Consider the following 23,561-nt stretch of genomic DNA (forward strand, 5'->3'; position numbering starts at 1 on the left):
ACTGTGGCCAAATGGTCAGATATCTCATTGCCAGGCACTCCTGAGTGAACTGGCACCCAGATTAAAGCGAGCTGGTTATGTTTGCCAACATAAGTTAGTCGAGACTTGCATTGCCGAACAAGTTTGGAAGTACTTAGATAGAGGGCTGGCTAATGCCTTGAGTGCATCTTGGATGCCACTGCAGACACGTAAACTCCTCCCCCCCCCCCCCACTTTTTTCCACCACGTAGTCTATGGCTTTGAGGATTGCAAATACTTCAGCTGGAAGACAGAAGCATATTCCATAAGAAAAAAGTGAAGTTTATCCTCATTAACTTCGGAAAAGATCCCAGATCCTGGCCCAGATTCAGAGTGTGAGTTCGGGCGCAGTGCTGGAAAGAAACCAGCATTTCGCCTCAGGGAACTCAGCATTACAGACACAAGTGCTCAAATCTCTGCCACCAGAAATTTCCGCCTCGCCTCACTCAGTGTTAAGCTGCCTTTACATGAGGCGATTTTTTGACAGGCGATAATCGCCTGCAAAAGTTGACTTGCTGTCTACTTTGAGAAAAACGAGATTTTTTAATCACCATTTACACGAGCGATTTTTCTTGAGCAATGTTGAATCGCCTAGAAAATCGCCTCATGTAAATCCAGCTTTATACTAACGGCCGTTTCTTTTTAGTGTGCAGCTGGCCTTTAAGGCTATGAAGACACAAAGTGACGGTAAGTGCGGCAGTGCGCCAAGAGCACTATACACCACTCAAAAAAATTAAAGTTAAATAAAGCGGCTATCAAGCCACCATTTCGTTTCTTTTCTATCGAAACCAGATACATTTTCGCCGACCCCCACTTACAACTCGTGGACCCCCTTATTTTTTAACGCCAACGTAGAAATTATAGACACACACAGCCTTTGTATACACATAGCATGCGACAAAATATTATAAAAAAAGTTTACCAACCAAATGGGAGAAAAAACCCCAGTTTGGGTCGTGAAATTGTACCGTTATATTTGCCAAGAAATTTTTTTATGTGAAAAAGTGCATAATGTATTGTGGCAAAATGATAAGGTCAGTAGTTTAAATAACTAAAATTTTATTTCAATTTTAACAGCTCAAAATTATTTTTAATTTATGCAATTTCCACTAGTATCAGTTGTTTTATAAATTCGGTTTGGAATGGTGGTAAAAATACTTTGGTGGATATCAGAGCGAATTCATCGCCGTGTGTGGCAATCTTCCACTTTTGGTTCTTCAATTCACTGCTTATTTTCAGCATTCACTTGGCTGCAAGCAAACTCCATAAGCTCCCTATCAATATTTGAAAAAATTAGTAATTTCGGTACTTTTTCGCCTAATAAACTTTTTAAGGCTAAAACTGTTCAAATACTTGATTTATTTGTTATAGAACTTAGTTTCGGATATCCATTGATTGAAGTAAATGCAAGAAGAATGCTTTAGCGTTTTTTTTTTCTGGCGAGAGATGGGAGTGACACTAAAAAAAAAAACAACTCGTGAGATTTGTTCATTTGCATGAGTATATATGTACAACCCTTTTTTGGCAATATTCATGATGTAAGATAGCTTTGAGTTCTTTCAAAATCATATAAAGTAGCCTTATAAACCCTTTATATTTAAATAACCAAGAGAGTCTTGAATACAAATGACATTAATAGATAACTTGATTACTCCTGGATTCAAGTGAATCAAAACCATAAGCAGATATTTTATGTTGTTATATAAAAGGCGGATAAAAGCGCAGTAGGCAAGGTATTTTCTTCTACATTCTTCAAAATGAGTGATGCCTACCCAAGAAAGGTACGGATCTATAAGAAAGAAAATGTGCCTAAAATGTTTCCGGTGAATTTTAACACTAAGCCCGAGAGATTGCCACAGTGGCATGCTTCTGAACTCGTCAAGAGTGTGCGGCCTGGTTATTACCCAGTTTCTTTGATGGTTTGGTGGAAGTCATTAGGTTTTGAAAGAAAAAAATTATGGTTTACAAGTGTTAATACATTTTCGCAATTTTTTTCCAGTTTGAGGGCAAACGCCTTATGTATACTGAAGTTCGAGTAGCGAAAGTAATCTATTTCATTTTTAAGATAGTTAAAAATATTGCCAATGTTCGTACCTAACCAATTTGTTTTTAGTTTAGTTTGCTTACAACTTTTTTTATAAGCTTAGTTTTCCTCAAAATAATGAGAGTATGCAATTGAAAGCTTTTCGAGGCTTTTTCAAGTTCAAAACAATACTTCCACAAGTACTTAGGATATTTTTGTGCATACGAACGTGCTATAAAGATCTTCCAAAAATTTTCACATAGTTATCAAATTGAGAATCACAAGCCGGCGAAAGTTTGTTTTTATATATATTTCTTTTTCTTTATTTGGTATTAAAAACTCATGTACTTGCCTACCACAATAGACTAATTTCTATTTATAAAAGAAAATGCTAACCAATTATTTATGTATGTATTTGCCCTCCACGCTCGACTTTTCTTATCATTTCCAGTTTTAGCGACAATAACTATATAATCGAAATGAAAAGTATTTCAAAAATTCAATTATAAAACAAAAACCAAATTAATTATTTGTAATAAGCGTTGTCAAAAGTTTTTTGGAAATTAAAACAAATAGCAAACAATTAGCGAACATTAAACAAAAAAAAAAAACAACAAATATGTACCAGAGTTAATTAATTTGAAAATACTAAATTAAGCTTTTAATTAGTCATTACTCAAATTAGAATTTTAATTAGCGCTATAATAAAATAAAAATTAAAAAAAAAATTAAAAAAAAAAATTTAAATTGACTTTAGAACATGAAGCCACGCATAAACTATTTTGCCTCACATGTACATATGTATGTATGTACATTCGCATACACGACGTACTTAAATGATAGATTGAGCAGCAACACTGTTAAACGATTTCGAAATTGGCACAATTTTCAACTCAAAAGCCTTATGTTATACATATTCATACTTGCCCAACTGTGTAAGTACATACTTACATATATTAGCGGGTAGTTAATTGAAAACAATGCACATGCATATATAGTACATACAAAAATATTACATTACATACATATGTAAAACGAAATTTAACTGATACATAAGTAAGTTTGTGAAATCGGATGCGAAATTAAGTATGTATACATAAAAATCAAGTCATTATAAACTTCATGAGGACTTTCATTGAAATCAAGAAGAAGCTTTACAATAAATAATGAAAATGAAAAAAAGAAACAAATGATCTTTTAATTTGATTTGTTTAAGGTAAGTACAACAAAGTATTTATTACTATACATACACTAAGAGAAAAATCAACCAATAATTGGTTAATATTACCAAATTCAAACTTGAAAAGGAATCAATGTGGTTTTTGGTTAATATTAATAATGCCTTGGTTGATGTTTTCAACAATTATTTGGTAATATTAACCACACTTTTGTTTACATTAACCAAACTTTTGGTTGTCGATTTTTTCGTTTGAATACGTTTATGCTCTGCACTTCCCAGATGCTTTTTCATAATTCGGAGATACAAAACAAAAAATTGTATAAACATATTAACACGTTGCCTCTGACGGTATTAAAAAAAATTTAAATATATGCCAGTTTTGGGAACAAATTAAATTAATTAAAAACGAACACATTCCTCCGCAAATGTTGAACGTGTCTTTTCTGTTCAGAATGTGATAACAACCAAACGTAGAAATAGATTACAAGTAAAAAGCCCTCGGTTCTTTAATAAAAGCAAAAGATTATATCAAATCTTCTCAAAGTTTTTGTCATGATATAGAAATACATACAGAGTCCTTAAACGAAAATATTACTTACGATCTCACAGAAAGTTTCTGACGTTTGGTACAATTTCGAAAAACTAATTAATCATCCCTGATCTAGACCCCTTCCTCTACCCTTTTCGTTCTAATTACAATAATGTTATGCCGTTTTCCTTTATCTTTATTTTTATCTTTATACTCTATTCATCTTATAAAAGTAAAGTGTTTAAATTTACCTTGGTCTTCATCTTTCTTTATCTACATATTCACCTAGATGATGTGAGGTGCGGTGACGTGAGAAGATGTTATGTGATGTGATGTGAGGTAATACGATGCATGTGATCTACTATGAAGCGATGTGATATGATGTCATGTCGTGCCAAATGGTGTCGTATCATGTGATGTTCTGTCATATGATGTCATATTATGTGTATCGATAAAAAAAATCGATACTGACATCGATAAAAATACCGATAATAAACCCGATAAAATTATCGATAAAAATTCGATAAGAAGTCCATAACAAAATCCGGTGACAAAATCGATAAAAACATCGATAACAAACTCGATAAAAAATATCGATAAGTCCCGAGAATCCCGAAAATCTCTAAAACCCCGAAATAGTTCCCAGGTTGAGTCTCGGTGTCTCTACCATAAATGCTTTATAATTACCTTTATTTGAATCTTTCTTCCTCTATCTTCCTCTTTACTTTTATCGGTATCCTCATCCTCATCTTTTTCTTAAGATTTATATTTGCTTTTTTCTTTATGTTTATCGTTTTCTTCATCTACATATTCCCCTTCACCTTTGCTCTAATATAAGTAAAGTGTTTACATTTACCTTGATCTTCATTTTTGCCTTTATCTTTACGCATCTGTGGTTTTGTTTTTATTTTTGCCTTTGCTTTTATCCTTTTCTTTATCTATGTACGTACTCACCTTTACTTGCAATCTTGTATTGGTCTTTGTCTAAATGTTATTCTTTAAGCTTTTATTAGCATATTTCTGTTAAATTATTAATACAATGTGCATACATTTAAGAAGCACTTGTTTCCGTCCTAACCATTTCCGTGTGCAATCTCCGTGTGCAATTTCCGTTGAATTTGCCAATTTACTCCCAACCAATCAACCGCAGCTAAAGAAGTTTTACAGGTACTTCAATAATTTTAAGCCAATCGAAAGCGTGACACCAAGTTTAGTGTCCGATATGAAAAAGAGTGCCTCATATACTTGCACATATTGTAAGTATTTATTTATTTAACTATCTAAATACACGTAAATAAGAACACACACATTTTATACTTGAATTCAATAATTTATTTATACATTTATTGCATCAAATTAAACTGTTATATGTATGTATTTAGATGAATGCTTTTGTTTATTCACTGATTCAGTTTGTTTTTCTTTTTTCAGTTTAAGTATATGTATATAGTATATGTAAGTACCTAAGCATATACATAAATACATATAAATTTCATTCATTGAAACTGTGGAATTTATGTAAATATTTATACATTCATAAGTACATATTTTTGCATGAGTGAATACGATTGGATTTTTGTTTTTTTTTTAATTTGTATTTCATATGTGCTTGTTATCATTACATATATTTTTGCATGTGAGCGTAAATGTGTGTATGTATGTATATTGCTTTGTGTGCAAAATGCAATAGCGAGGCGCACCACAAAGTGCTGTACAACATGCAACAGTCGCCATTGGTTTGATGGATTGACTGGGTGGCGGGGTAGCAAACTTCTTGGACGACTATCGCGTGACGACGCATGCGTGCCGGTGGCTGGTATGTACAATATAGTGTATGTAGTATTATGTATGTAACTGTCAAAGGGTTAATTTTGTCATGCATGCGTGATTGCAAATTAATTCTATAGTAAATAAATCAATTCAATGCATTTTCGCTGATATGACGTGAAGCGACGTTTGCTCTGCACGCAATCATGCATTTGCTTCAAAAGTTGTAATAAAGAAATGGCTAAAATGCAGTGTTACCTACATTTTATAGTAGGTACACGTGCATTTTGTATTTGTAGTTTTTTTTTTTTTTGGATTTGGTGAGGTGTGTCTCCCTCACTCAACGCTGAGTTACAAGCTTTCATACTTAGGCGAACATGTTTTGGTTTTATATAGCCATATAGTATTTTAATTGCGATTTAGAGTTGCATATTTATAGGCGTACACACATGTAATTTCAGTAAAGTTTAAATTGATTTAAGAAGCCTGTTTTCACATTCCAGAATCATTAGCTAAATTTATTATTTGTATTATATTTATTTGTGTTTTGTTTCTTTTTTTCTTTTCATTTGATTTTTATTCGCATGTCACGCAAATACAACGATATTTTCACTAAATATTTTGTATATATTTAGAATACACTAGCATCTAATATGTAGAATCAACTCAACTCAACATCAGACTAATATGTATGTATGTATTTTTTTTTAATATACTCCTAAAGAATGTTCTCATATTTGATATTCATTTATTTATAGATTAACAAGTTGAAGATAATTTAACTTCTTTTAAAGGCATTAAAGTTGAATGCATCCTAAGCCTGTGCATATAGGAAGGTCTGATATATAAATAGTACCATGTATGTAAGTAAGTAACCATGTATGCATGTATGTATGTATGTAGCTATGTTTACAGCATTACTAAATCGTTCTCGTACCTAGAAACATAAATATGCGCTATATGTATGTATTGTATATAGAAAACTTTATATGCGTTTACATACGAGTACTTGTTATATGTTTTGAGATCTTTACTACTTATGCATATATAAATCTTTGAAGATTCGTTTCTCGGGCTTTAGCTTGCATGTATGTATGTATTTTTGTATATATGTACGTTTAATGCATATAAATATATAACACTATATGTATGTATGTGTGCACGTATATTTAACAATTTTTGTTTTCTTTGGTTTTGTAGCGAATATTAAAGCAACATTTTGAATTGTATGTACAGTGCTGGCCACTTGAATAACGCCCTTGACAGTTTTCCTTTAGTTTATTTAGTATTCGTTAATTTTTTATAAAAATATGGCATTTTCTATAGCCAAAACTTTGTAAATCCGATTTTCAAAATTTATAAAAAATTTATAATAATTCAATTAAATTAAAAAAAAAAAATAATAATTTTTTTGAGTATGCAGAGTAGGTACTCAAAATTTAAGATTTAGCAAACATAACTATATTGGCTTATAAAAATCTATCTCGGCTTGTATGTATATTGAACTGCCATTCAGTATCAGAAAGCTTTCTTCTACAGCCAATTAGAAAAATGTAAAAGCTCGCATTTGACACTTCAACGTTCAAAAATTTACGTATACAAAACAAATTAAACATCAAAAATTATCAACAAATATCCGCAACGAACAAAATGCGAGCAAAACTCTCGGAAACGTTCTCAAAGTGAGAACAAATCTCTCAAGAAGGACATAATGAGAACGAAACTTTAGGGAACGTTTTCAAGGAGGATGAGAACAAAAGTCTGGGGAACATTCTGCTAGAGAAGAAAAAAAGTTTAAAGAACTTACTGTTAAGTATGGGAGAGGGTGAAAAATCATTTCAGTGAGAACCATGATTGTCAATTCTACGCCAGAGGAAAGCTGAATCATTTCAACTTCCAGATCGTTTGTCATTAGGGTGAACTATCATTTATGACACAATTTTTCAATTTCTGTACAAAAAAAAATTGTGTCTCGAGTCTTTCATTGACTTCTTTTGCATTAGGGTGAACCGTTAATTTGTGGAACAATTTTTAATGTTGTGTGCAAGAAAAGTTCGTGACTTAAGTCTTTCGTTGACTCAATTTGCCTAGTTGTCTTTTCACTTCTTTTTGATGGATTTTAATATTCAAATATTGCAAAATAATGCACGGCTGTGAGAAAAATTTTGTTCTCGATTTCATACTGCGCGAATAGTTCAGAGAAGATTTGTTTCTGTTTCGTTCTCTGTGAGAACGTTCCTTAGACTTTTGTTACCGTTTTGTTCCCGTTTTGTTACCGTTTTGTTCGTCGCTAGAACGTTTCGGAGACTTTTGATCCCATTTTGTTCTCTTAAAAATGTAGTTGAAAGTTTTTTTTTTACATTTTGTTCCCGTTAAGAACGGTTTTCTTCTCATTTCGGTTTGGGTTTTTAAGCGTGAGAACAAAATAACAAGAACGACATTTAGTTTCCATTATAAATTTGGTTCTCGGTCCTTAAAAAATATCAAAATTTGCCACAAAAAAGGCCAATGTGATAATTATTTATTTCCCATCATGCCTCATTGCCCGCAGAGATAAACCGTTTGATATTCACAATGGTGTCGTATTTTTTTTTGGAATTTTCTTGAGTATGCAGTACCAATTGTTTATTCGATTTCCAAAATTTATAAAAAGTTTATAATAATTATAAAAAAAATTGTAAGTCAAAAAATGTTCATCAAAATTTCAAACTTTTAAAAAATCCCCGTTTTTCGAGAACGCGGTAGCATGCAAATGCAATTTTCAAACTCGGTAAAAAATTTATAATAATTCAACAAAATTTCAAAATTTCTTAAAAGTATAATCAAATGCAAAATTCAGGGGCCTGAAAACTATCGTTGATTTTTGATAATTTTTTTTTGCCGAGGGTGTAGCGCATTTTCTTCTATGTAACCAAACAAATTATTATTTTTTCTTTAATTTGAAATTTTTATGAAAATTTGTTGAATTATTTTAATTTTTGTATACACTTCGAAAACGAATTTACATTGTTTTTATTATAAACTACACTGAATTCTTATAAAAAGTTTATGAATATTAAATAAACAAAAGAAAGACTGCCAATACCGAGGATCAAGAGGGTACTATTCAAGTTGCCGGCACTGTATGCAGATGAGTTTTAGGTTATATAGCGTTGAAGATAGCACTTATGTATATCGCTTCGTGCTTGTGAAATTCGATTTATCAAGTAGCTTATGTATTACCATTTGTATTTACATACATATTTTTGTAAGAGCATAAATAGTTTAATTATAAATACATTCATATAATACTTATAAACAATATTTAAATAAAATTGTAAAAAATTTACATAGTGGCTGTAATAAACTTAATTCTTAGCCTGAGCAAGGAGAAAGCGTGTTTTTCGTTCGAGTGTGGATTAAAACGACCACGACATATTCAAATACCCGCGTTGCAAATTGGAAGGAAGTATTGCTTTTCATAAATGCAGAACTTATCAGTTTGATTTATTAAGCAGAATTGTTGGTTAAACATCTATACGAGTATAAGATACCTGGATATATGTACATATGTAGGTGAGGTTAGATTGGTTGGTAGTCTCCAGTTGGCGACAGACTTGGTCATTATACTCATAGAGGTTGTCCTTTGTAATACCACGGCATTTCGGGTGCTACTCAATCGATATAGTGCCGCGTGCCAATCACGAAGTTGCGGAGATGGCTAATACGGGCCTACACTCAGTTAACCATACCCATGATGCCGGCGTCCCACGGGCTTCGTGCAAACACCGACTCAAATATGTTTTCATTGAATTCGCCTATGAGAAAAGATCTAAAACTCTCATACGAATCGATCGCCCCATTACCAGCGCAGTGGTCGGCATCAATACAGGACACTGCTTAATGGGAACGCATGTTAAGCGAAAAAGGTTAAATTAACTGCAAGGACGAGTAGGAAGTGAAGAGTGTAGAGCACTATCTCTGCCACTGCATCGCTCTGCCAAGAACGATTTTTTTTTTCAATAAATATCTCTTTCAGTGTTTAGTTAATTTCGCCTCTTCGGACACTCGCGACCTTCAACGATACGCTTAGGTAACACGGGAGACCTATGGAAAGAAACCAGAGTTCGCTAGAGGGACTACCTGGCCTAAGTGTGCCTCTCTGCCTGACTGCGCGCAGTGGAAACCACCATAAGCAAATTTAACCTAACCTCGATACCTCACCTGATTACGCCGTATCAACATGAATACATAATTGACAAATCAACCAGATTTTCACAGCGAAGTCCTAGAATGGTCCTTTGAAAAGCTAATTAACACCCACTGTCCCTTCGTTGGCCTTAAAGCCCTCTTTGATAACGCGGGGAAGTGCTGCCTCCACATTGTCTAAATTTTAAATTTGCGATCCTCTCCAAGTTAATGAGCCTCGACACACTAGTCTTCTGACCAGACCAACATGTGAGAAAGCACTAGTCTTTTCAGGCCTTCTGAAACCGGTTATGTACCTGTGTACATCAACGTTATATAGTTGTGTTAGTAAGATATTTTTCTATGCGTGTTTTTCAGATCAAAGTCACAACGCATTTTTCTCGGTCTGAAATTGCTCTAGTAAAATACTACTCTCTTCCCCCTCTCGCCTATGATAAACCTGTTTCAGACGGCATGAAAAGACTAGTCAGGCTCATAGCCCATTTATGTAGAAGTGATGTTGAGCACAACTTTAATCTCCGTCCAAATTGGGAAGGAACTCTCCGAACAGTTTTTTTTTTTGCTTCATGCATTCTTGGACCGCCCTAATGGGCATTTTTTATGCAACTTATCTTATGGCTGCTTTTCACTATGCCCAAAATTTGTCGACATATTTTGAGAGAACTTTATATCCTTTATTCATAATTTTACCGATATTATGTGCCAAAAACGGATAGATTGCCGATTAATCAGCATGCGTACACGACTATTATTTGACAATGCGTTTTCACCTATTCGACGACAAATGCCATTGAATTTGACATAGTGAAAATAAGCCTTTATTGGCAGTAATAACATAATGGTGCGTTCACACATATTTACAAATTGAAGTAAGTAAGCCAAAGTACCCTGTTAAGAATACGATTTTCTTTAATTCAATTAATTTAAAAAAATTAGTTTACGTGCTCGGATAGAAACCACCGCGAAGTCATGCGATTTTTTTTATATTCAGCCTCATTGCATAAGTCGTAAATTAGGCTAAATTGTACGACTCGACAACCTTGTCATTGCCTACTGTCGTACTGAGATAAGTAAACGACGAAAATCGTCGAAAATTATGCAGTGCTGTCAAGTTTTTCAATTTTAATAAACTCGCCGAGTCGAAATTTTAGGCAATGACATGAAATTTTCGATACGATTCGACTCTCGAAAAACGACTTGCATTCGACACGACTCTCGCAATGAGGCTGATTGAGTTTTAAAAGGTGTTAGAAACATTTGAAAAAACCTGCACCGGATCGTTAAAAGAAATCATAATCAATGTTTTAAATAAATGTACTTTTAATAATTGTACTCCACGCGAGCGTTCATTGAAAGTCCATTTTCGCTTTAAACTAGACATGGGCACGGGACTAGGTATTAAATCCCGATCCCGCCCTTCCCGAAATTCGTTTTTCAGAATTGTTGCGTCAGTCCCGTGAGTCCCAAAATCTATCACCAACATTCTGGAATACCGCTGATTCCATCGTAGTCCGAATTTCGTGAAATCTACGAAAATGCGATCACTGAATCCGAATTAGTTGTTTAATTTTTTATCTATAAAAAATAAACCCTAAAAATACTTAGTTAGCCGAAATCTCTTACTTGCTTTTATATTTCAAATACGCGATTTCTGCTAGTCGTGAATTTAGCATATTAATAAATTAGTGTAAAAAATATAGTTTTGAGTAAATATTTACTAGCCTTACAGAATTCATTAAGAATTGACCACCACGCCAAATTAACCCCAGGTTTTATTAATATGATTGCAATAGAGCTTTTAAACACTTGTTCTCAGCTGATTAAGTTCAGTGACATTTTGGCCAGTTTTGGCTATTTTTCTTTTGGTTATTTAAAAGTTTAAAATGTTTGGATGTAATTGTTTAAGTGTGTTGAATTTTTTTATGTAGTTTGAAATGTCCATTTACAAATTCGACTTTTCAAACAGGTGGCAACCCCTTTAAAAGTATTTTCAAACTAAAATTTTTCGCTGGCATTGCTATACATATTTCAATTAACTGATGATTTAAGTTGAATTTAATTTTTTTAAGCACATGGCAACTCTCCTAAATACAGTTTAGAAATAAATTATTTTCAAACCCATTTCGATTGATATCCATCTTTTGGCAATCCATTTAACTTATTAAATAATTTTAGCTTAATTTTTTCAACAAAAAAAAACCAAATGTTCAGCTTAAAGATTTCTTAAGACTCGTTCTTTTGATAACCATATTTTAAAATTTCATGTAACTTATGTATAATTAAACGTAAAACCACTTTCAAAACAGCCGGCAACCCTTTTAAAAATTATTTTCGAACTAAAATTTCCTTAAATATTTTTCGTCTGATTTTGTTATAAATATTTCATGTAACTGATGAATTAAGTGGAAATTTATTTTTTAAACACGTGGCAATCCTCCTAAATATAGTTCTTAAATAAAGGATTTTAAAGCCAGTTCCATTGATAACCATCGGCTAGTAATTCATTTAACTTATTAAATAATTTTAGTTTAGCCCTTTTAACTAGGGCAACCCTCAAACACATCAAAAATGTTCTAAATTGTCAAACTAAGTATTTCTTGAAGCTCTTTCATTTGACATCCATCGTTAATATTTCATATAAAAAATAGTTAAATTAGATTTCTCAAATAGGTGGCAACCCTATTCAAAATATTTTCAAACTACTACCTTCTTAAACCTCTTTTGTATGACACCCATATAGCGATACCTTATTCACTTACCAAATTCCTTTAATTAAAATTGAATTACATTTCTTTTAACATGTGGCAACCCTCCTATACGTAGTTAAGTTATAAAGCCTTTTCAAAAGCATTTCGATTGATACCCATATTTTAATAATTGATCTAACTTTTTAATTAATTTGAGCTTAATTTCTTAACAGGTGGCAACTTTTTTGGAAAAAGTAAAACCTTCGTGAACATCCACACCCTAAACCCTTGTGGTACCTCACTTTTGAAAATCGAACGGACGGTGCGGATCGGAGACATCGATTAGAAAATAACTTGAATTTAATTATTTAACAGGTGGCAACACTTTTCGAAAAAATAAAACCAGTTTGCACATCTACAGCCCAGCGCTTTAATTTGACACTCCATTTTTGAAAATCGAACGAACGGTGCAGATCTTTTATGCTGCACAAAAAATGCCTTCGCGTATTATATATATAGATATATTATTAACATTAAATAGACAAAAGAAAAAAGCCAAAACTGATTAAAATTTCACTTAACTTAATCAGCTGACCAGGGAATGTTCCGTGATGGGCATACCTAAGTGCTTTTGTATTTGAAGTGCCAGTTTGGGTACTGAATACCCAAATAGTACTTGGTATTTGGAGATGTCTAAATACTCAAGTAAAAACAACTTAGGTAATTAATTAACAACTTAGGTAAATACTTACAAATACATACTTAAGTCACCTCAGTTAACCTCAGCTCAGTGAAGCGAATCAAAATAAAATTTTATATCTGAAACTCCCGAAATAGTCCAAAAAATCGAGTAGTCCCCCAAAAGCCTTAAATAGTTCCGAACATCTGAGCATAGCCAAGTGGTTTTGTTATGATGAGATTTTTTAACAAGTGCTTACTAAGTACATACTTATAACCGGACATATTCCCGTTAGCAGTGTCGTTTTAACTATCGTTTCTATGTAAGTTGTTGTGATTTATATCATCGCTTCGTTTTAAACTCAAATTATCGAAATATGTATGTTAAAACGATGAAGAAAAATTATCGACAATTATTTCAATTTAACGACAGATAACGTATGTATGTTTCTATGGCGTTACTGTCTTCGTTTTAAAATTGAGAATATCGATATATTTTCGGTAACGCCGATTAAGCATAAAGTTAGAACTCCACACCAAACTTATCGGTAGGCTTTCAGCACTCTATTCAGTTGAGCGGGGAGTTCTAACTTCGCATTAAAGCTACATTACATAATTTTATATTATAAATAAAGTAACAATAGCGGAAAGCTTGTTGTGTAATTTTTACATACGATTTTCTAAAGTCACTCTAGTTGCTATTGTGGTCTAAATTAGAAATAAGATTTTTAGAGATACACACATATATTTTCTAAGAAATCTTAAATTTCTTGGATACATACATACTTTCAAATTAATAAGTACGTTTGATCGATTTTCATTAAGATATATCTTTAGTATGAGTATGGCTGTGAATTTCATATTTTTTGTTGCACGTAAGTTGTTAAAAAGAAAAAAGCTGCATATTGTCTTGGATTGGTTGTTTATATTTAATTTTTAATTACTTTAAATTTTTGGATATTTCTTTTAATTTCAAGTCGACCGCTGTCTAATACTTCTACATATTTCAGTTTTCAAGTCCATGCGGAATCCAAATATGGGTATGCATTAGGGTGGTCCACAAATGCATGTGCAAAAGTAAAGTCGTAATTTTTATACTCTCACCCCCTTGGATTGTTCTATACCGAAGAAAGTATACCCCTATTTTTTATTTTCAAATCAAAAAATATTTAGAGGTCGCTCAAAGCGCTCAAAGTTTTCCATGTTCCATGTATTTTATACTTATGGAGAAAACGCCACTTTTCGTAGAATTCTTGAAAATCAAAAATTATAGAATTCTTGAAAATCAAAATTTTTCGATCTGCTTCTCTTCGGGAGATTCCCAATAATAATACTCAAGTATTGATTTAACAATTTTTTCATAGTAGCTATATTTTATAGGTCCGCCGAAACCCGCAGAAAATACAATGGGGGGTGAGAGCATTAAAATTCCGACTTTACTTATTTTAGACCACCTTAGTATAAATATGTACATGCATATGACGCTTCGCAAACCATTTCTATGTGTAAAACATTGAACTCTTGACAAGGATGTGTATAGATTTATCGAATTAAATAAATTTTTAATGTTGAATGTGTATAAATAATGTTAAAAAAAATATGTATTTTCCTAAATAAATTCACGTAGGCGAATTAGAGGCAGTAATATTGGAGCCAACGTTTGCACACTTTTCTAAGGTCAACTCCTAAGCAAACAATTAACAAGTAAATTATGCTACAATCAATGATACTAGTACAGATTTAATTGCTTAATCTTTTCCTTTAAATACATTTATACATTTTTGTTTTTAATTAATACTTTTCGTTTTACGGTTCCTTTACACGTTGCCTTTTTTTTGCTATTTTATACTTTTCTTGTTCTGCCATTTCATACTTTTCTTTTTTTGCCTTTAAACTTGACTTTAACCACAGTAATTTTGTATTAGTTAAATTCCAGAAATTCATTTAAACTTTTATGTAATTTTTTTTATTTTGCTTCTTATATGTATGAATGTAGTTTCACGTTTTTCAGCGTTGTTTTGAGACCTTTATTTGCTTAAGTTTACATGCCAACGCCTATGACTCGTTATACGTTGCCTGCAAAATGGAAAGATGCACAAAAAATATTATACTTACGTAGATATGTACGTTTTTAGCATATACAACTGGAAAATTGTTAAGCAAACCGCACTACGATCCATTCAAATTAAAAAAAAAAAAAAACATGAAGCACAACTCAACGCTCAACAGTTCAGCAGGGCGAAGGCAATTTAAAAATAAAAAGTTATGAGAAAATAAAATATATTTTCGAATTCAAATCATAATTATGTACAAACAAATGATAAATCTTATTGCAATAGCTATACAAAATAAATTTATTATTGATCTACTGTTGCACAAAAAAAAAATGTTCATTTAGCATTGACGAAAATAAAAAAAATTTTAATAAATATACATATGTGTGTTTGTATCAAATACTATGCGTGTCATTAGCTAAACGAAATAGTTTGGTTTTTATTTTTGATTGATAAAGCCAAATATTATGTTTGTATGTATGTATGAATGTATATTGAACAAAAAAGTTTAACAAATAAACAAAAATGCAATACACTTAAATGTAACATTAAAATTATATTATTGCATAATTATGTATGTATATGTATTACATCACGTCGCGTTCGTACAAAAACTACCAGTTCGTATTATTAGATATATGTATAGTTAAAGTGCGAACAATCGCTTGTTGGACATTTTTCGGAAATCTACGCAAATATCAAAAGAAAAACATGAAAAATATTCGAAAAAAAAGAAATTAATTTCAAAAAAAAATTTATACAAAAACATATCACTTAAAGTAAGCTTTATACTTAAGGCAACAACACTTATTGCCTCGTGTGTGAACTGTAATTTTTATTGCAATGCAAAATATGGAATGAAGCAGTTAGCAGATTGAAATTTAATGAACCCTAACGATAATTTTGCAATCATACTGCCATGTTTTGCTATACCGATTAGAAATTTTACACAAATTAGTTTCGTCTTATAAACAAAACTATAAGAAAATTAAAATTTATACAACACAAGCATATAAAGCTACATTAAGATAAGTGTTTTTTGATTATTTCAATAATACACCACTGTTATGGTTACGAAGAGAGCGAGAATAAAAACCAGAGTAAACAATAAAAAAAAACGATGTATGTATATGTATACAAAATAAAATTGTTTTAGAATATTTAACCTAAAAATTAAATTATTAAACATAATAACAAATATGTATAGTAATTCATTCTTGTGCGCATTATATGTAGAATAATAACTTGTGCTATTTGCCATTGCTCGCCTTCTTACCGGACGTCACAAATGGACCAACATAATTGCTAGGGAATAAACCGGATAAGCCATTTAGTTCGCCTCGCCACCATTCGGGTTCATCACGTCCCAGTACGCTAATAATATCATCTTTTTCAAAAGAGAGTTCATCATCGTTTTGTGCTTTATATGGATACAAAGCAATGACTTTGTCTGTGGGAGAAATAAAGAGAAATACAAATTATAAATTTTTTATTTGTTTATTTCTAAATAGTAATCTATGCAAAAAATGATATAATATTCTTATTTTTCGTCTAAAAGTTATTGTAAATATCAATTTTGAGTGAATTATCTTCAGTAGTTACTAAAACATCGCAGTTTTCGTATTTCTGGAAATTACCGTTATATGCGAAGTGGGCGTGGTTACAGTCCGATTTCACCCATTTTCAATACCAACCTACCTTGGATTAAGGGAAACCTACATACCAAATTTCGTTGAGATATCTCAATTTTTGCTCGAGTTATCGTGTACACGGACGGACGGACAGACAGACATGGCTTAATCGATTTCTTTTTTCATCCTGATCATTTATGTATACATTTGTCTATATCTATCTCGATTCGTTTTGGCTGTTACAAACAACCGTTATGTGAACAAAATTAATATACCCTTGTGCACAAGTGCGCTCGGGTATAAAAAAGTTCCGCTGCTCCAGGGCTCGAACCGGGATCTCTCGCCTATGCTCTGCTCACTCGGTAGAAGTGCTTTTCTATCAGAATTAATTTTCACCACGAATGGTGAATGCGAAAGCTTTTTTCTAAGACTTTTGTGCTAGAATAGCAAAAGTCTTTCAAACTATCTTGCCATCTGTATTTCATTTGTCTTTTTACTATCTTAGCCAGAATTGATCTGATGATGTAGCTACATATGAGCTTTTATAGTTTTCTGTAAGCATAATTTTCGATGCAAGGTTGGTGTTATGAAGGCGAACTTTTGTTTGGCAAACGAGATGACGGTTGCTTATTAGTTTGCTCCGAGGGGTTACACCGAGTTTGGCCCAGGATTGCTCGTTGATTGTGGTTTGTATGCATATTGCCACCATGAATTAAAAACCTTCAGATGTACATACATACATACAGTTTTGTATTGTCTTGGATAGCAATTAATTAAATTCAGTTTTCTGTTTCAATACAATCTTTGTGTACAATTACCTAAAATTTTTGTATATGGCAAAACTAATTTTACAGCAGCTTGGCTCAGCAAATTTGGTTTGCTGTGAGAGTTACCAAACTCACCCTCTCTCTCTCTTTCTGTGTGATATCGCCGTAAATTATAGTATTCCTAAACGTATATTTGCCATGGAAATATAATTTCGTACTCTCAATCTATTACAAGAGACATATAAATAAATCATATTTTGGTGGAATTTCTTACAAATCAAACGAAACGTGCATCTTCTTTAAATTATAATTAATTTGCCACTTGCAAGAATCAACCAGCACCAACAAAGATTTTTAAGAATATCCTTTATGGCAATAGCGTTAAATATACTATATGAAAAGTTACTCGCTATAGCATTCAACACAGATTTTATGCTTTCACAACAAAAAAATTACTAATGCTTCGGATTATTTTCAAATACGCACCTAAAATTTGTTCCGTCATTTCGATGCGACTGCCCGAGACGGGTGTATTGCGTCCACTATTGCGTCCGCCTTGCAACACCTTCACATATGTGGCTGGGAACCAACCGATTTGGCGACGACGGCCTTTAGCTTGCAGTTCACCCTCCCACCAACCAGAATCGGTCTTCTTTCGTATCATTATCAATTGGCCGCGGGTCAGTGAAAGCTGTTCAGGACTGGTGGCTTCATATGGCGCTATTACTTGTGCAATTTCTGAGCGTTTGGCGCGCATACCCTGCATTAAAATATTGGAATGCATATAAATATAAAATTAGTATTTAAATATATATTGTATGTAAATACAAATTTAATTATTTTTACAGTGAAAATAATAATTTTAGTACGATAACAAAAACACTACATCAAAAGATTACAACCTGATGATGTAACTACATATGTATATAGGTTTATATATTAGGATTAAGGATGTTAACAAATTATTTACAGGCGTCATGGAAGAGGTGCGTGACATTGGGCGACTATACGATTCCGCAGATTCATTTTGATTCTTTGATTGTGTATTGATTTGTGAAACTTCCGTGTCCAAGTCTTCATTTGTACGCGTTTCCTCGGCAGATGCAGCTGCTGCAGTACTATGATCAATAGCCGCTTCTGCACTAAAATCGCTACTAATTTTTTGTTGTAGTTGTTGATGTATTGCTGTTGTTGCAGTTGTGTCATGGCTTGTCATTTGATCGTGTGGTGAAGTGGCTGTTATGACGCTACTAGCGGCGGCTATATCAGCGTTGCCATTTCCCTGTGGAATGTGACAAAAGGCGGCAATGGAGCAGCAATTGAAGGAAATGTGGAAAAGCAATTTGTATTAATTGTTAGTAGTTATACAAGATACATACATACATATGTGATAAGTGTGAAAATACGCGAATATGATATGAAAATGAAAGGGCGTTTGGAGCAACAGGAAGGTAGAACGTATATGTCCCATAAATTTAACAAACTAATGATTGCTACTAGTCCATAGACTGAAAAATTTTCACATATTTACAACTATGTACTACTTACCTTCTGATCATCAAAGTCGCTGGCGATATCAGCTGCTGCCTCAGCCACTGCTGCGCCTACATCCGCCTTCTGCACATAGTTGGACGGGAACATACCGGTTCGTGTTCCAATTGTTCCTGTCCACCAATCGCCTTCTTTCTTAATTACCATAACCATTTCACCAGCATTGAAGCTTAAATCACCTACTTCAGCAGATTCGTAGGGGTACGCAGCGATATAATATTCCACTTCACCGTTGTGTGCATCGGCTGCAAGGCTGTGGAAGTAGCAAAGTTTGAGAAAAGATGTGCGTAATTAAATGCAGGAAAATGCAGCTTATTTTAATTTAATAGGAAACAAATTTAACGGTTGGTGGCTGTAGTTCCAAACAGCCTCAACTAAATAGGAAATGTCAATGGCCAGTTTTATTGCTATTACAACTACGTAATCGGAGCGACCGAGATTTATATCAAACCAATGACTGTCACTCCAGCATAACTCCGTAAAACTCTTTGGACAATTTGTATGCTGTTTTGACAACAAATCAGACTAAAAAATATTATAAATTACCTCTGACTATTTTCATTGAAGACGTCTTGTGCCGCATAACCGCTTATTTGCGCATCAGTATCCGCTCCCGCCGCAATGGCTGGCGACGTTGTAACAGACGCATATTCATCTTCGATTTTCTCCACATACGTTTCTGGGAACCAGCCAGTGTGTCCATTTATTTCGCCCGCCAACCAACCCGGCTCAGCATTTTGTTCCAGTGGTACCAGAATAATATCACCAGGCACGAATGTAATCTCATCTTGATTGCGTGCTGTAAACTCGTACACAGCACGATATTTGACAAACCCTTCAGGTGCTGGACCGGACATGTCAACAGGTGCAGCCGTTGTTGCTGTTGTATCTGCCATTGCACTTGTATCATTAGAGAGAGCATATTGATCAACACTGGTGCCCCAGGCAGTGGAGCCTGTATCCCAGGCGGAAGTCGCTGCCGATACGTTGTCATTCTTTTTGTTGTATTTCAATTCAAGCACTTGTGTACGTTGCGTATCGTAGTCAGCATAGAGTTCTTCACATTTCGTTATCAGCGCCGATAGTTCGCCTTTGACTTCGGCAACTTGTAGATCGTTTGAATTGATATCTTCTTTTTTGGATTCGATTTCATTACGGATGTTTTCGACTTTGTCTCTAACCTGCTTTATTACCAACTGCAAAGTAGAATTGATGGAAAGATAATATATAATATTTTCTCATTTATATAAATAAAAAGAATACCCACTTGTTTATTGGCAAAAGCAGCAGTCAATTGCTCTTGTTGAGCTGCATCTGTGCCGCCCCCCAAAGCTGTGCTCTTACTCTTCGCGTCCCATTTACCTCGCTCTTGTGTAAGTTGCAGTAACTTCGCATTTTGCTCCTTGATACGCGCCTTAAGCTGTGCCATTTCAGACATTGAAGTATCCCTTTGTGAGCGCATGCCATCAATTATAGTTTTAACATTTGTTACACCAGCACGTGTATCGCAAATCTTTTGGGACAAATCTTTGATCTGTAATTAAATATTAACAAATTGGCAGCTATTACGGAAATACAAACGACATTTGCGGCATCCTTAATTTACCTTTTCATTAAGAGTGCTCAACTCTACATTGAGTTGTGTATTGTGCGCTTTCTGCTTTAGTACACGTTCCTGTTCGCGTTGCTTTTGAGCATTCATCTCGGCTATGCGTGCTTGCTCCCACTCCATTTGGCGCTGCTTTTCTAACTCCCTACATATAATCATAATTAAAATTTTCTATACAAAACAACGAGTAACTCTTTACAACTCACTTTCTGGCTGCCTCTTTAGCTTCTAACTCTCGTTTTCGTTGTTCTTCTTTTTCCATTTCCTGTTCGCGTTGCTTTTGTAGCTGCCTCTCTAACTCTTCTTGTTGCTTTCTTTCGGCTTCAAGCCGTGCTTTCTCACGCTTCTCTGCCTCCTCACGTTCTTTACGTTCACGTTCCTCTTTCTCTTTGCGTTGTTGATCTTGAAGTAATTTACGCCTGCGATCCAACTCCGCTTGGCCTTTATCAAAGTTCTCTTTACGTTTGTCTTCAAACGTTGCTGCAAATATACATATAACAGTAGTTTTAATATAAACAATATAATTTGTGGAATTTTTTAATACTTTGCGGAAGGCCTGCTGTCGGATCAGCGTCCACAGCTCCTTGTGACGACACAGAAGCATGTCGCGATGTTGTTGTAGATCCGGGACGTGAGCCCACTCCTGATACAGATCCTTGACGTGATTTACTCTTCCGAAAACTAGGTGGTATCCAATCGAGTGGCAAGGTAACGGGTACCTTTTCCCCATTCATGGCCTTATCGCAAAGGAACATAGCCAAAATAAACTCATCACAACTTAGACGCCCATCCGAGTCCAAGTCAGAAAGTGTCCAAATCTGTGCCAGTGTAGCTTGAGGCAACTTGCTTTGTACGAGAATGCTGCGTGCTTGCGCGCCAGTCAAATAGCCAGAACGGGTGCGATCCGTAGCATTGAAGACTTGTGTGTACTTTCGCTTGGCTGGTCCCTTAATAGCCCACTCACTCTGACTATAAGATTAAATAATAAGGGTCATTACTGCCAAAAAAAATTTAATAAATTGTTTACTTACGGCGATTCAATTGATGGTGCGCGTTCTGAAATTGACATATGGCGACTGGGTGGGTTGCTTTGTGGTGGTGTTGGTAAGGCCGGGACCTTGGTTACCTCACCACTATTTGGTGGTGAAACAACTTTGCTTGGTGGCGGTAATATACCACTTGATACAGCTGTTATACCAGGGATCATATTTGGCGGAACTGCACCGCTAGTTGCAACAACTGGCATTGGTACCATACCAGGTATGGGTACGCCACCAGGAACAGGGGGCACCATGCCTGGCATCATTCCAGGCACTCCAACACCTGCGATAGGTCCTACTCCAGCTATGGCTGTCATTCCGGGCACGCCAGTTGCGCCTACAGGCATCACGCCAGGCTGCATTACGCCGCCAGGTAAAACCATTCCGGCAGCGCCGACAGCTGTAACTGGAATAGGAGCAGCTTGAATACCTGTCGGAGGAATACCAGGAGGCACGCCTGCAGTCATTGTAGCTGGTAAAGCTTGTGGTAGCACGCCAGGTAGAGTACCTGGCACAATGCCTGGTACAGCAGGCACAGCCCCTGGCAATGTTGCTCCTGATATCGGAATGCTAGGAACGACACCAGAAACAGCAGGTGGATTAACACCTGTAGCCATTGATTTTAGTGGATCCAACGGACTCAAACTGCCCGTGCCAGTGGGTGTCAAAATTGGCGTACCGCCGACAGCTGTTAGAGACGCAAGTAAAGTGGGTGGTAAAACTTTTGGTACTTCCAAGCCGCGCAGCTTCAAATTAATCAATTTGCACGCTATGCTAAACTCATTGATATTCATTTTGCCATCAGAGTCGGTGTCCGCTAATGCCCTGAAAATTAAGCAAAGGCAATGATAGCATTAATTTATAAAAAAGTAGTTCCATGAAAACACGGTTAAATGTAAATAAAACGTATAGGTGCGTTTACATCACTATTGATTACATATACATTTTTAAATTTAAATATTAATACCCAACAAGCAAAATAAACTTAAAGAAAGTTTTTTTTAAGTTTTCAATTATAAACATTAAGCTTACAAAACGTTGATTTTTTGTTTGTAAAACGCTTGAAAGTAAGCGTAATATAATCGAAAAGGAACATTGGTTATAAGCGTAGAAATATAAATTTGTAATAAATGTTCAAAAGAAAGCATTTTATAAGCGTAAACGTGTAAACTTATAATAAAGGTTCAAAAAAAGTTGTTTATAAGCGTATGAATATAAACTTACTAAAAATTTTCAAAAGAGAGCTTTTCATAAACATTTTTATAACCCTTTATTTAAAGATATTTCTTTAAAAACTCATACATAGATTGCTTAACATCTAGAAACTAAAATAAATGCGAATTTTCGGCGGACTCATCTACAGTCGCGAAAATATAAATAGGGAATAGACATTTTAGCATACAAATTCACGATAACACACAAAAATTAACCATAAAAAAGTTAATTATTACATCTTGTTGCGTGCTTTGCGGTTATTGGCAAATTGGAAAAACGATGCAGCTATATATTCCGCTTCATCGCTGCCATTCTCATTGATGAACTTTTCTGAAAAAAATTTAATACATTTTTAATAGAATGTTAAACTAAGAAAGGATAAGGAGAACTCATCATTTGAAGACTCGAATGCTCCACCGATTAGCGCAGCGGGTCCTGGATTGGATTTTTTTACCGCATCGGTTTTATTTAATTTTTTCTTTTAATAATATATATTAAAAAACGTAAACACGTCACTTACGATTGAAAAAATGTTATATTTACTTCATGTCGTTGGCATTTGCATTTCATTTATAAGTTTAAGTTATTTATAAACATTCGCTCTCAAAACTTATTAAAGGTTTA

General features: G+C 34.1%; 1 protein-coding gene across 1 annotated transcript in view; it reads right to left on the reverse strand.

Moving 5' to 3' along the window:
* Positions 1–16,159: 16,159 nt before the first annotated feature.
* LOC118740626 (intersectin-1) overlaps positions 16,160–23,561 on the reverse strand; it is a gene marked incomplete at its 5' end in the record, with an annotated part of 118,987 nt that continues 111,585 nt past the window's right edge. Inside the window, 10 exon segments of the mRNA XM_036472225.1 lie at positions 16,160–16,574; positions 18,009–18,282; positions 18,493–18,804; positions 19,071–19,326; positions 19,620–20,269; positions 20,341–20,607; positions 20,680–20,827; positions 20,889–21,162; positions 21,227–21,651; positions 21,714–22,547. Coding sequence (XP_036328118.1) covers positions 16,375–16,574; positions 18,009–18,282; positions 18,493–18,804; positions 19,071–19,326; positions 19,620–20,269; positions 20,341–20,607; positions 20,680–20,827; positions 20,889–21,162; positions 21,227–21,651; positions 21,714–22,547 — 3,640 coding nt within the window. The 3' untranslated portion in view covers positions 16,160–16,374.

This window comes from Rhagoletis pomonella, unplaced genomic scaffold (genome assembly GCF_013731165.1).
Source record: "Rhagoletis pomonella isolate Grant_MI unplaced genomic scaffold, Rhpom_1.0 Rhpom_scaffold_00006, whole genome shotgun sequence".
In the NCBI taxonomy this organism is placed as follows: domain Eukaryota; kingdom Metazoa; phylum Arthropoda; class Insecta; order Diptera; family Tephritidae; genus Rhagoletis; species Rhagoletis pomonella.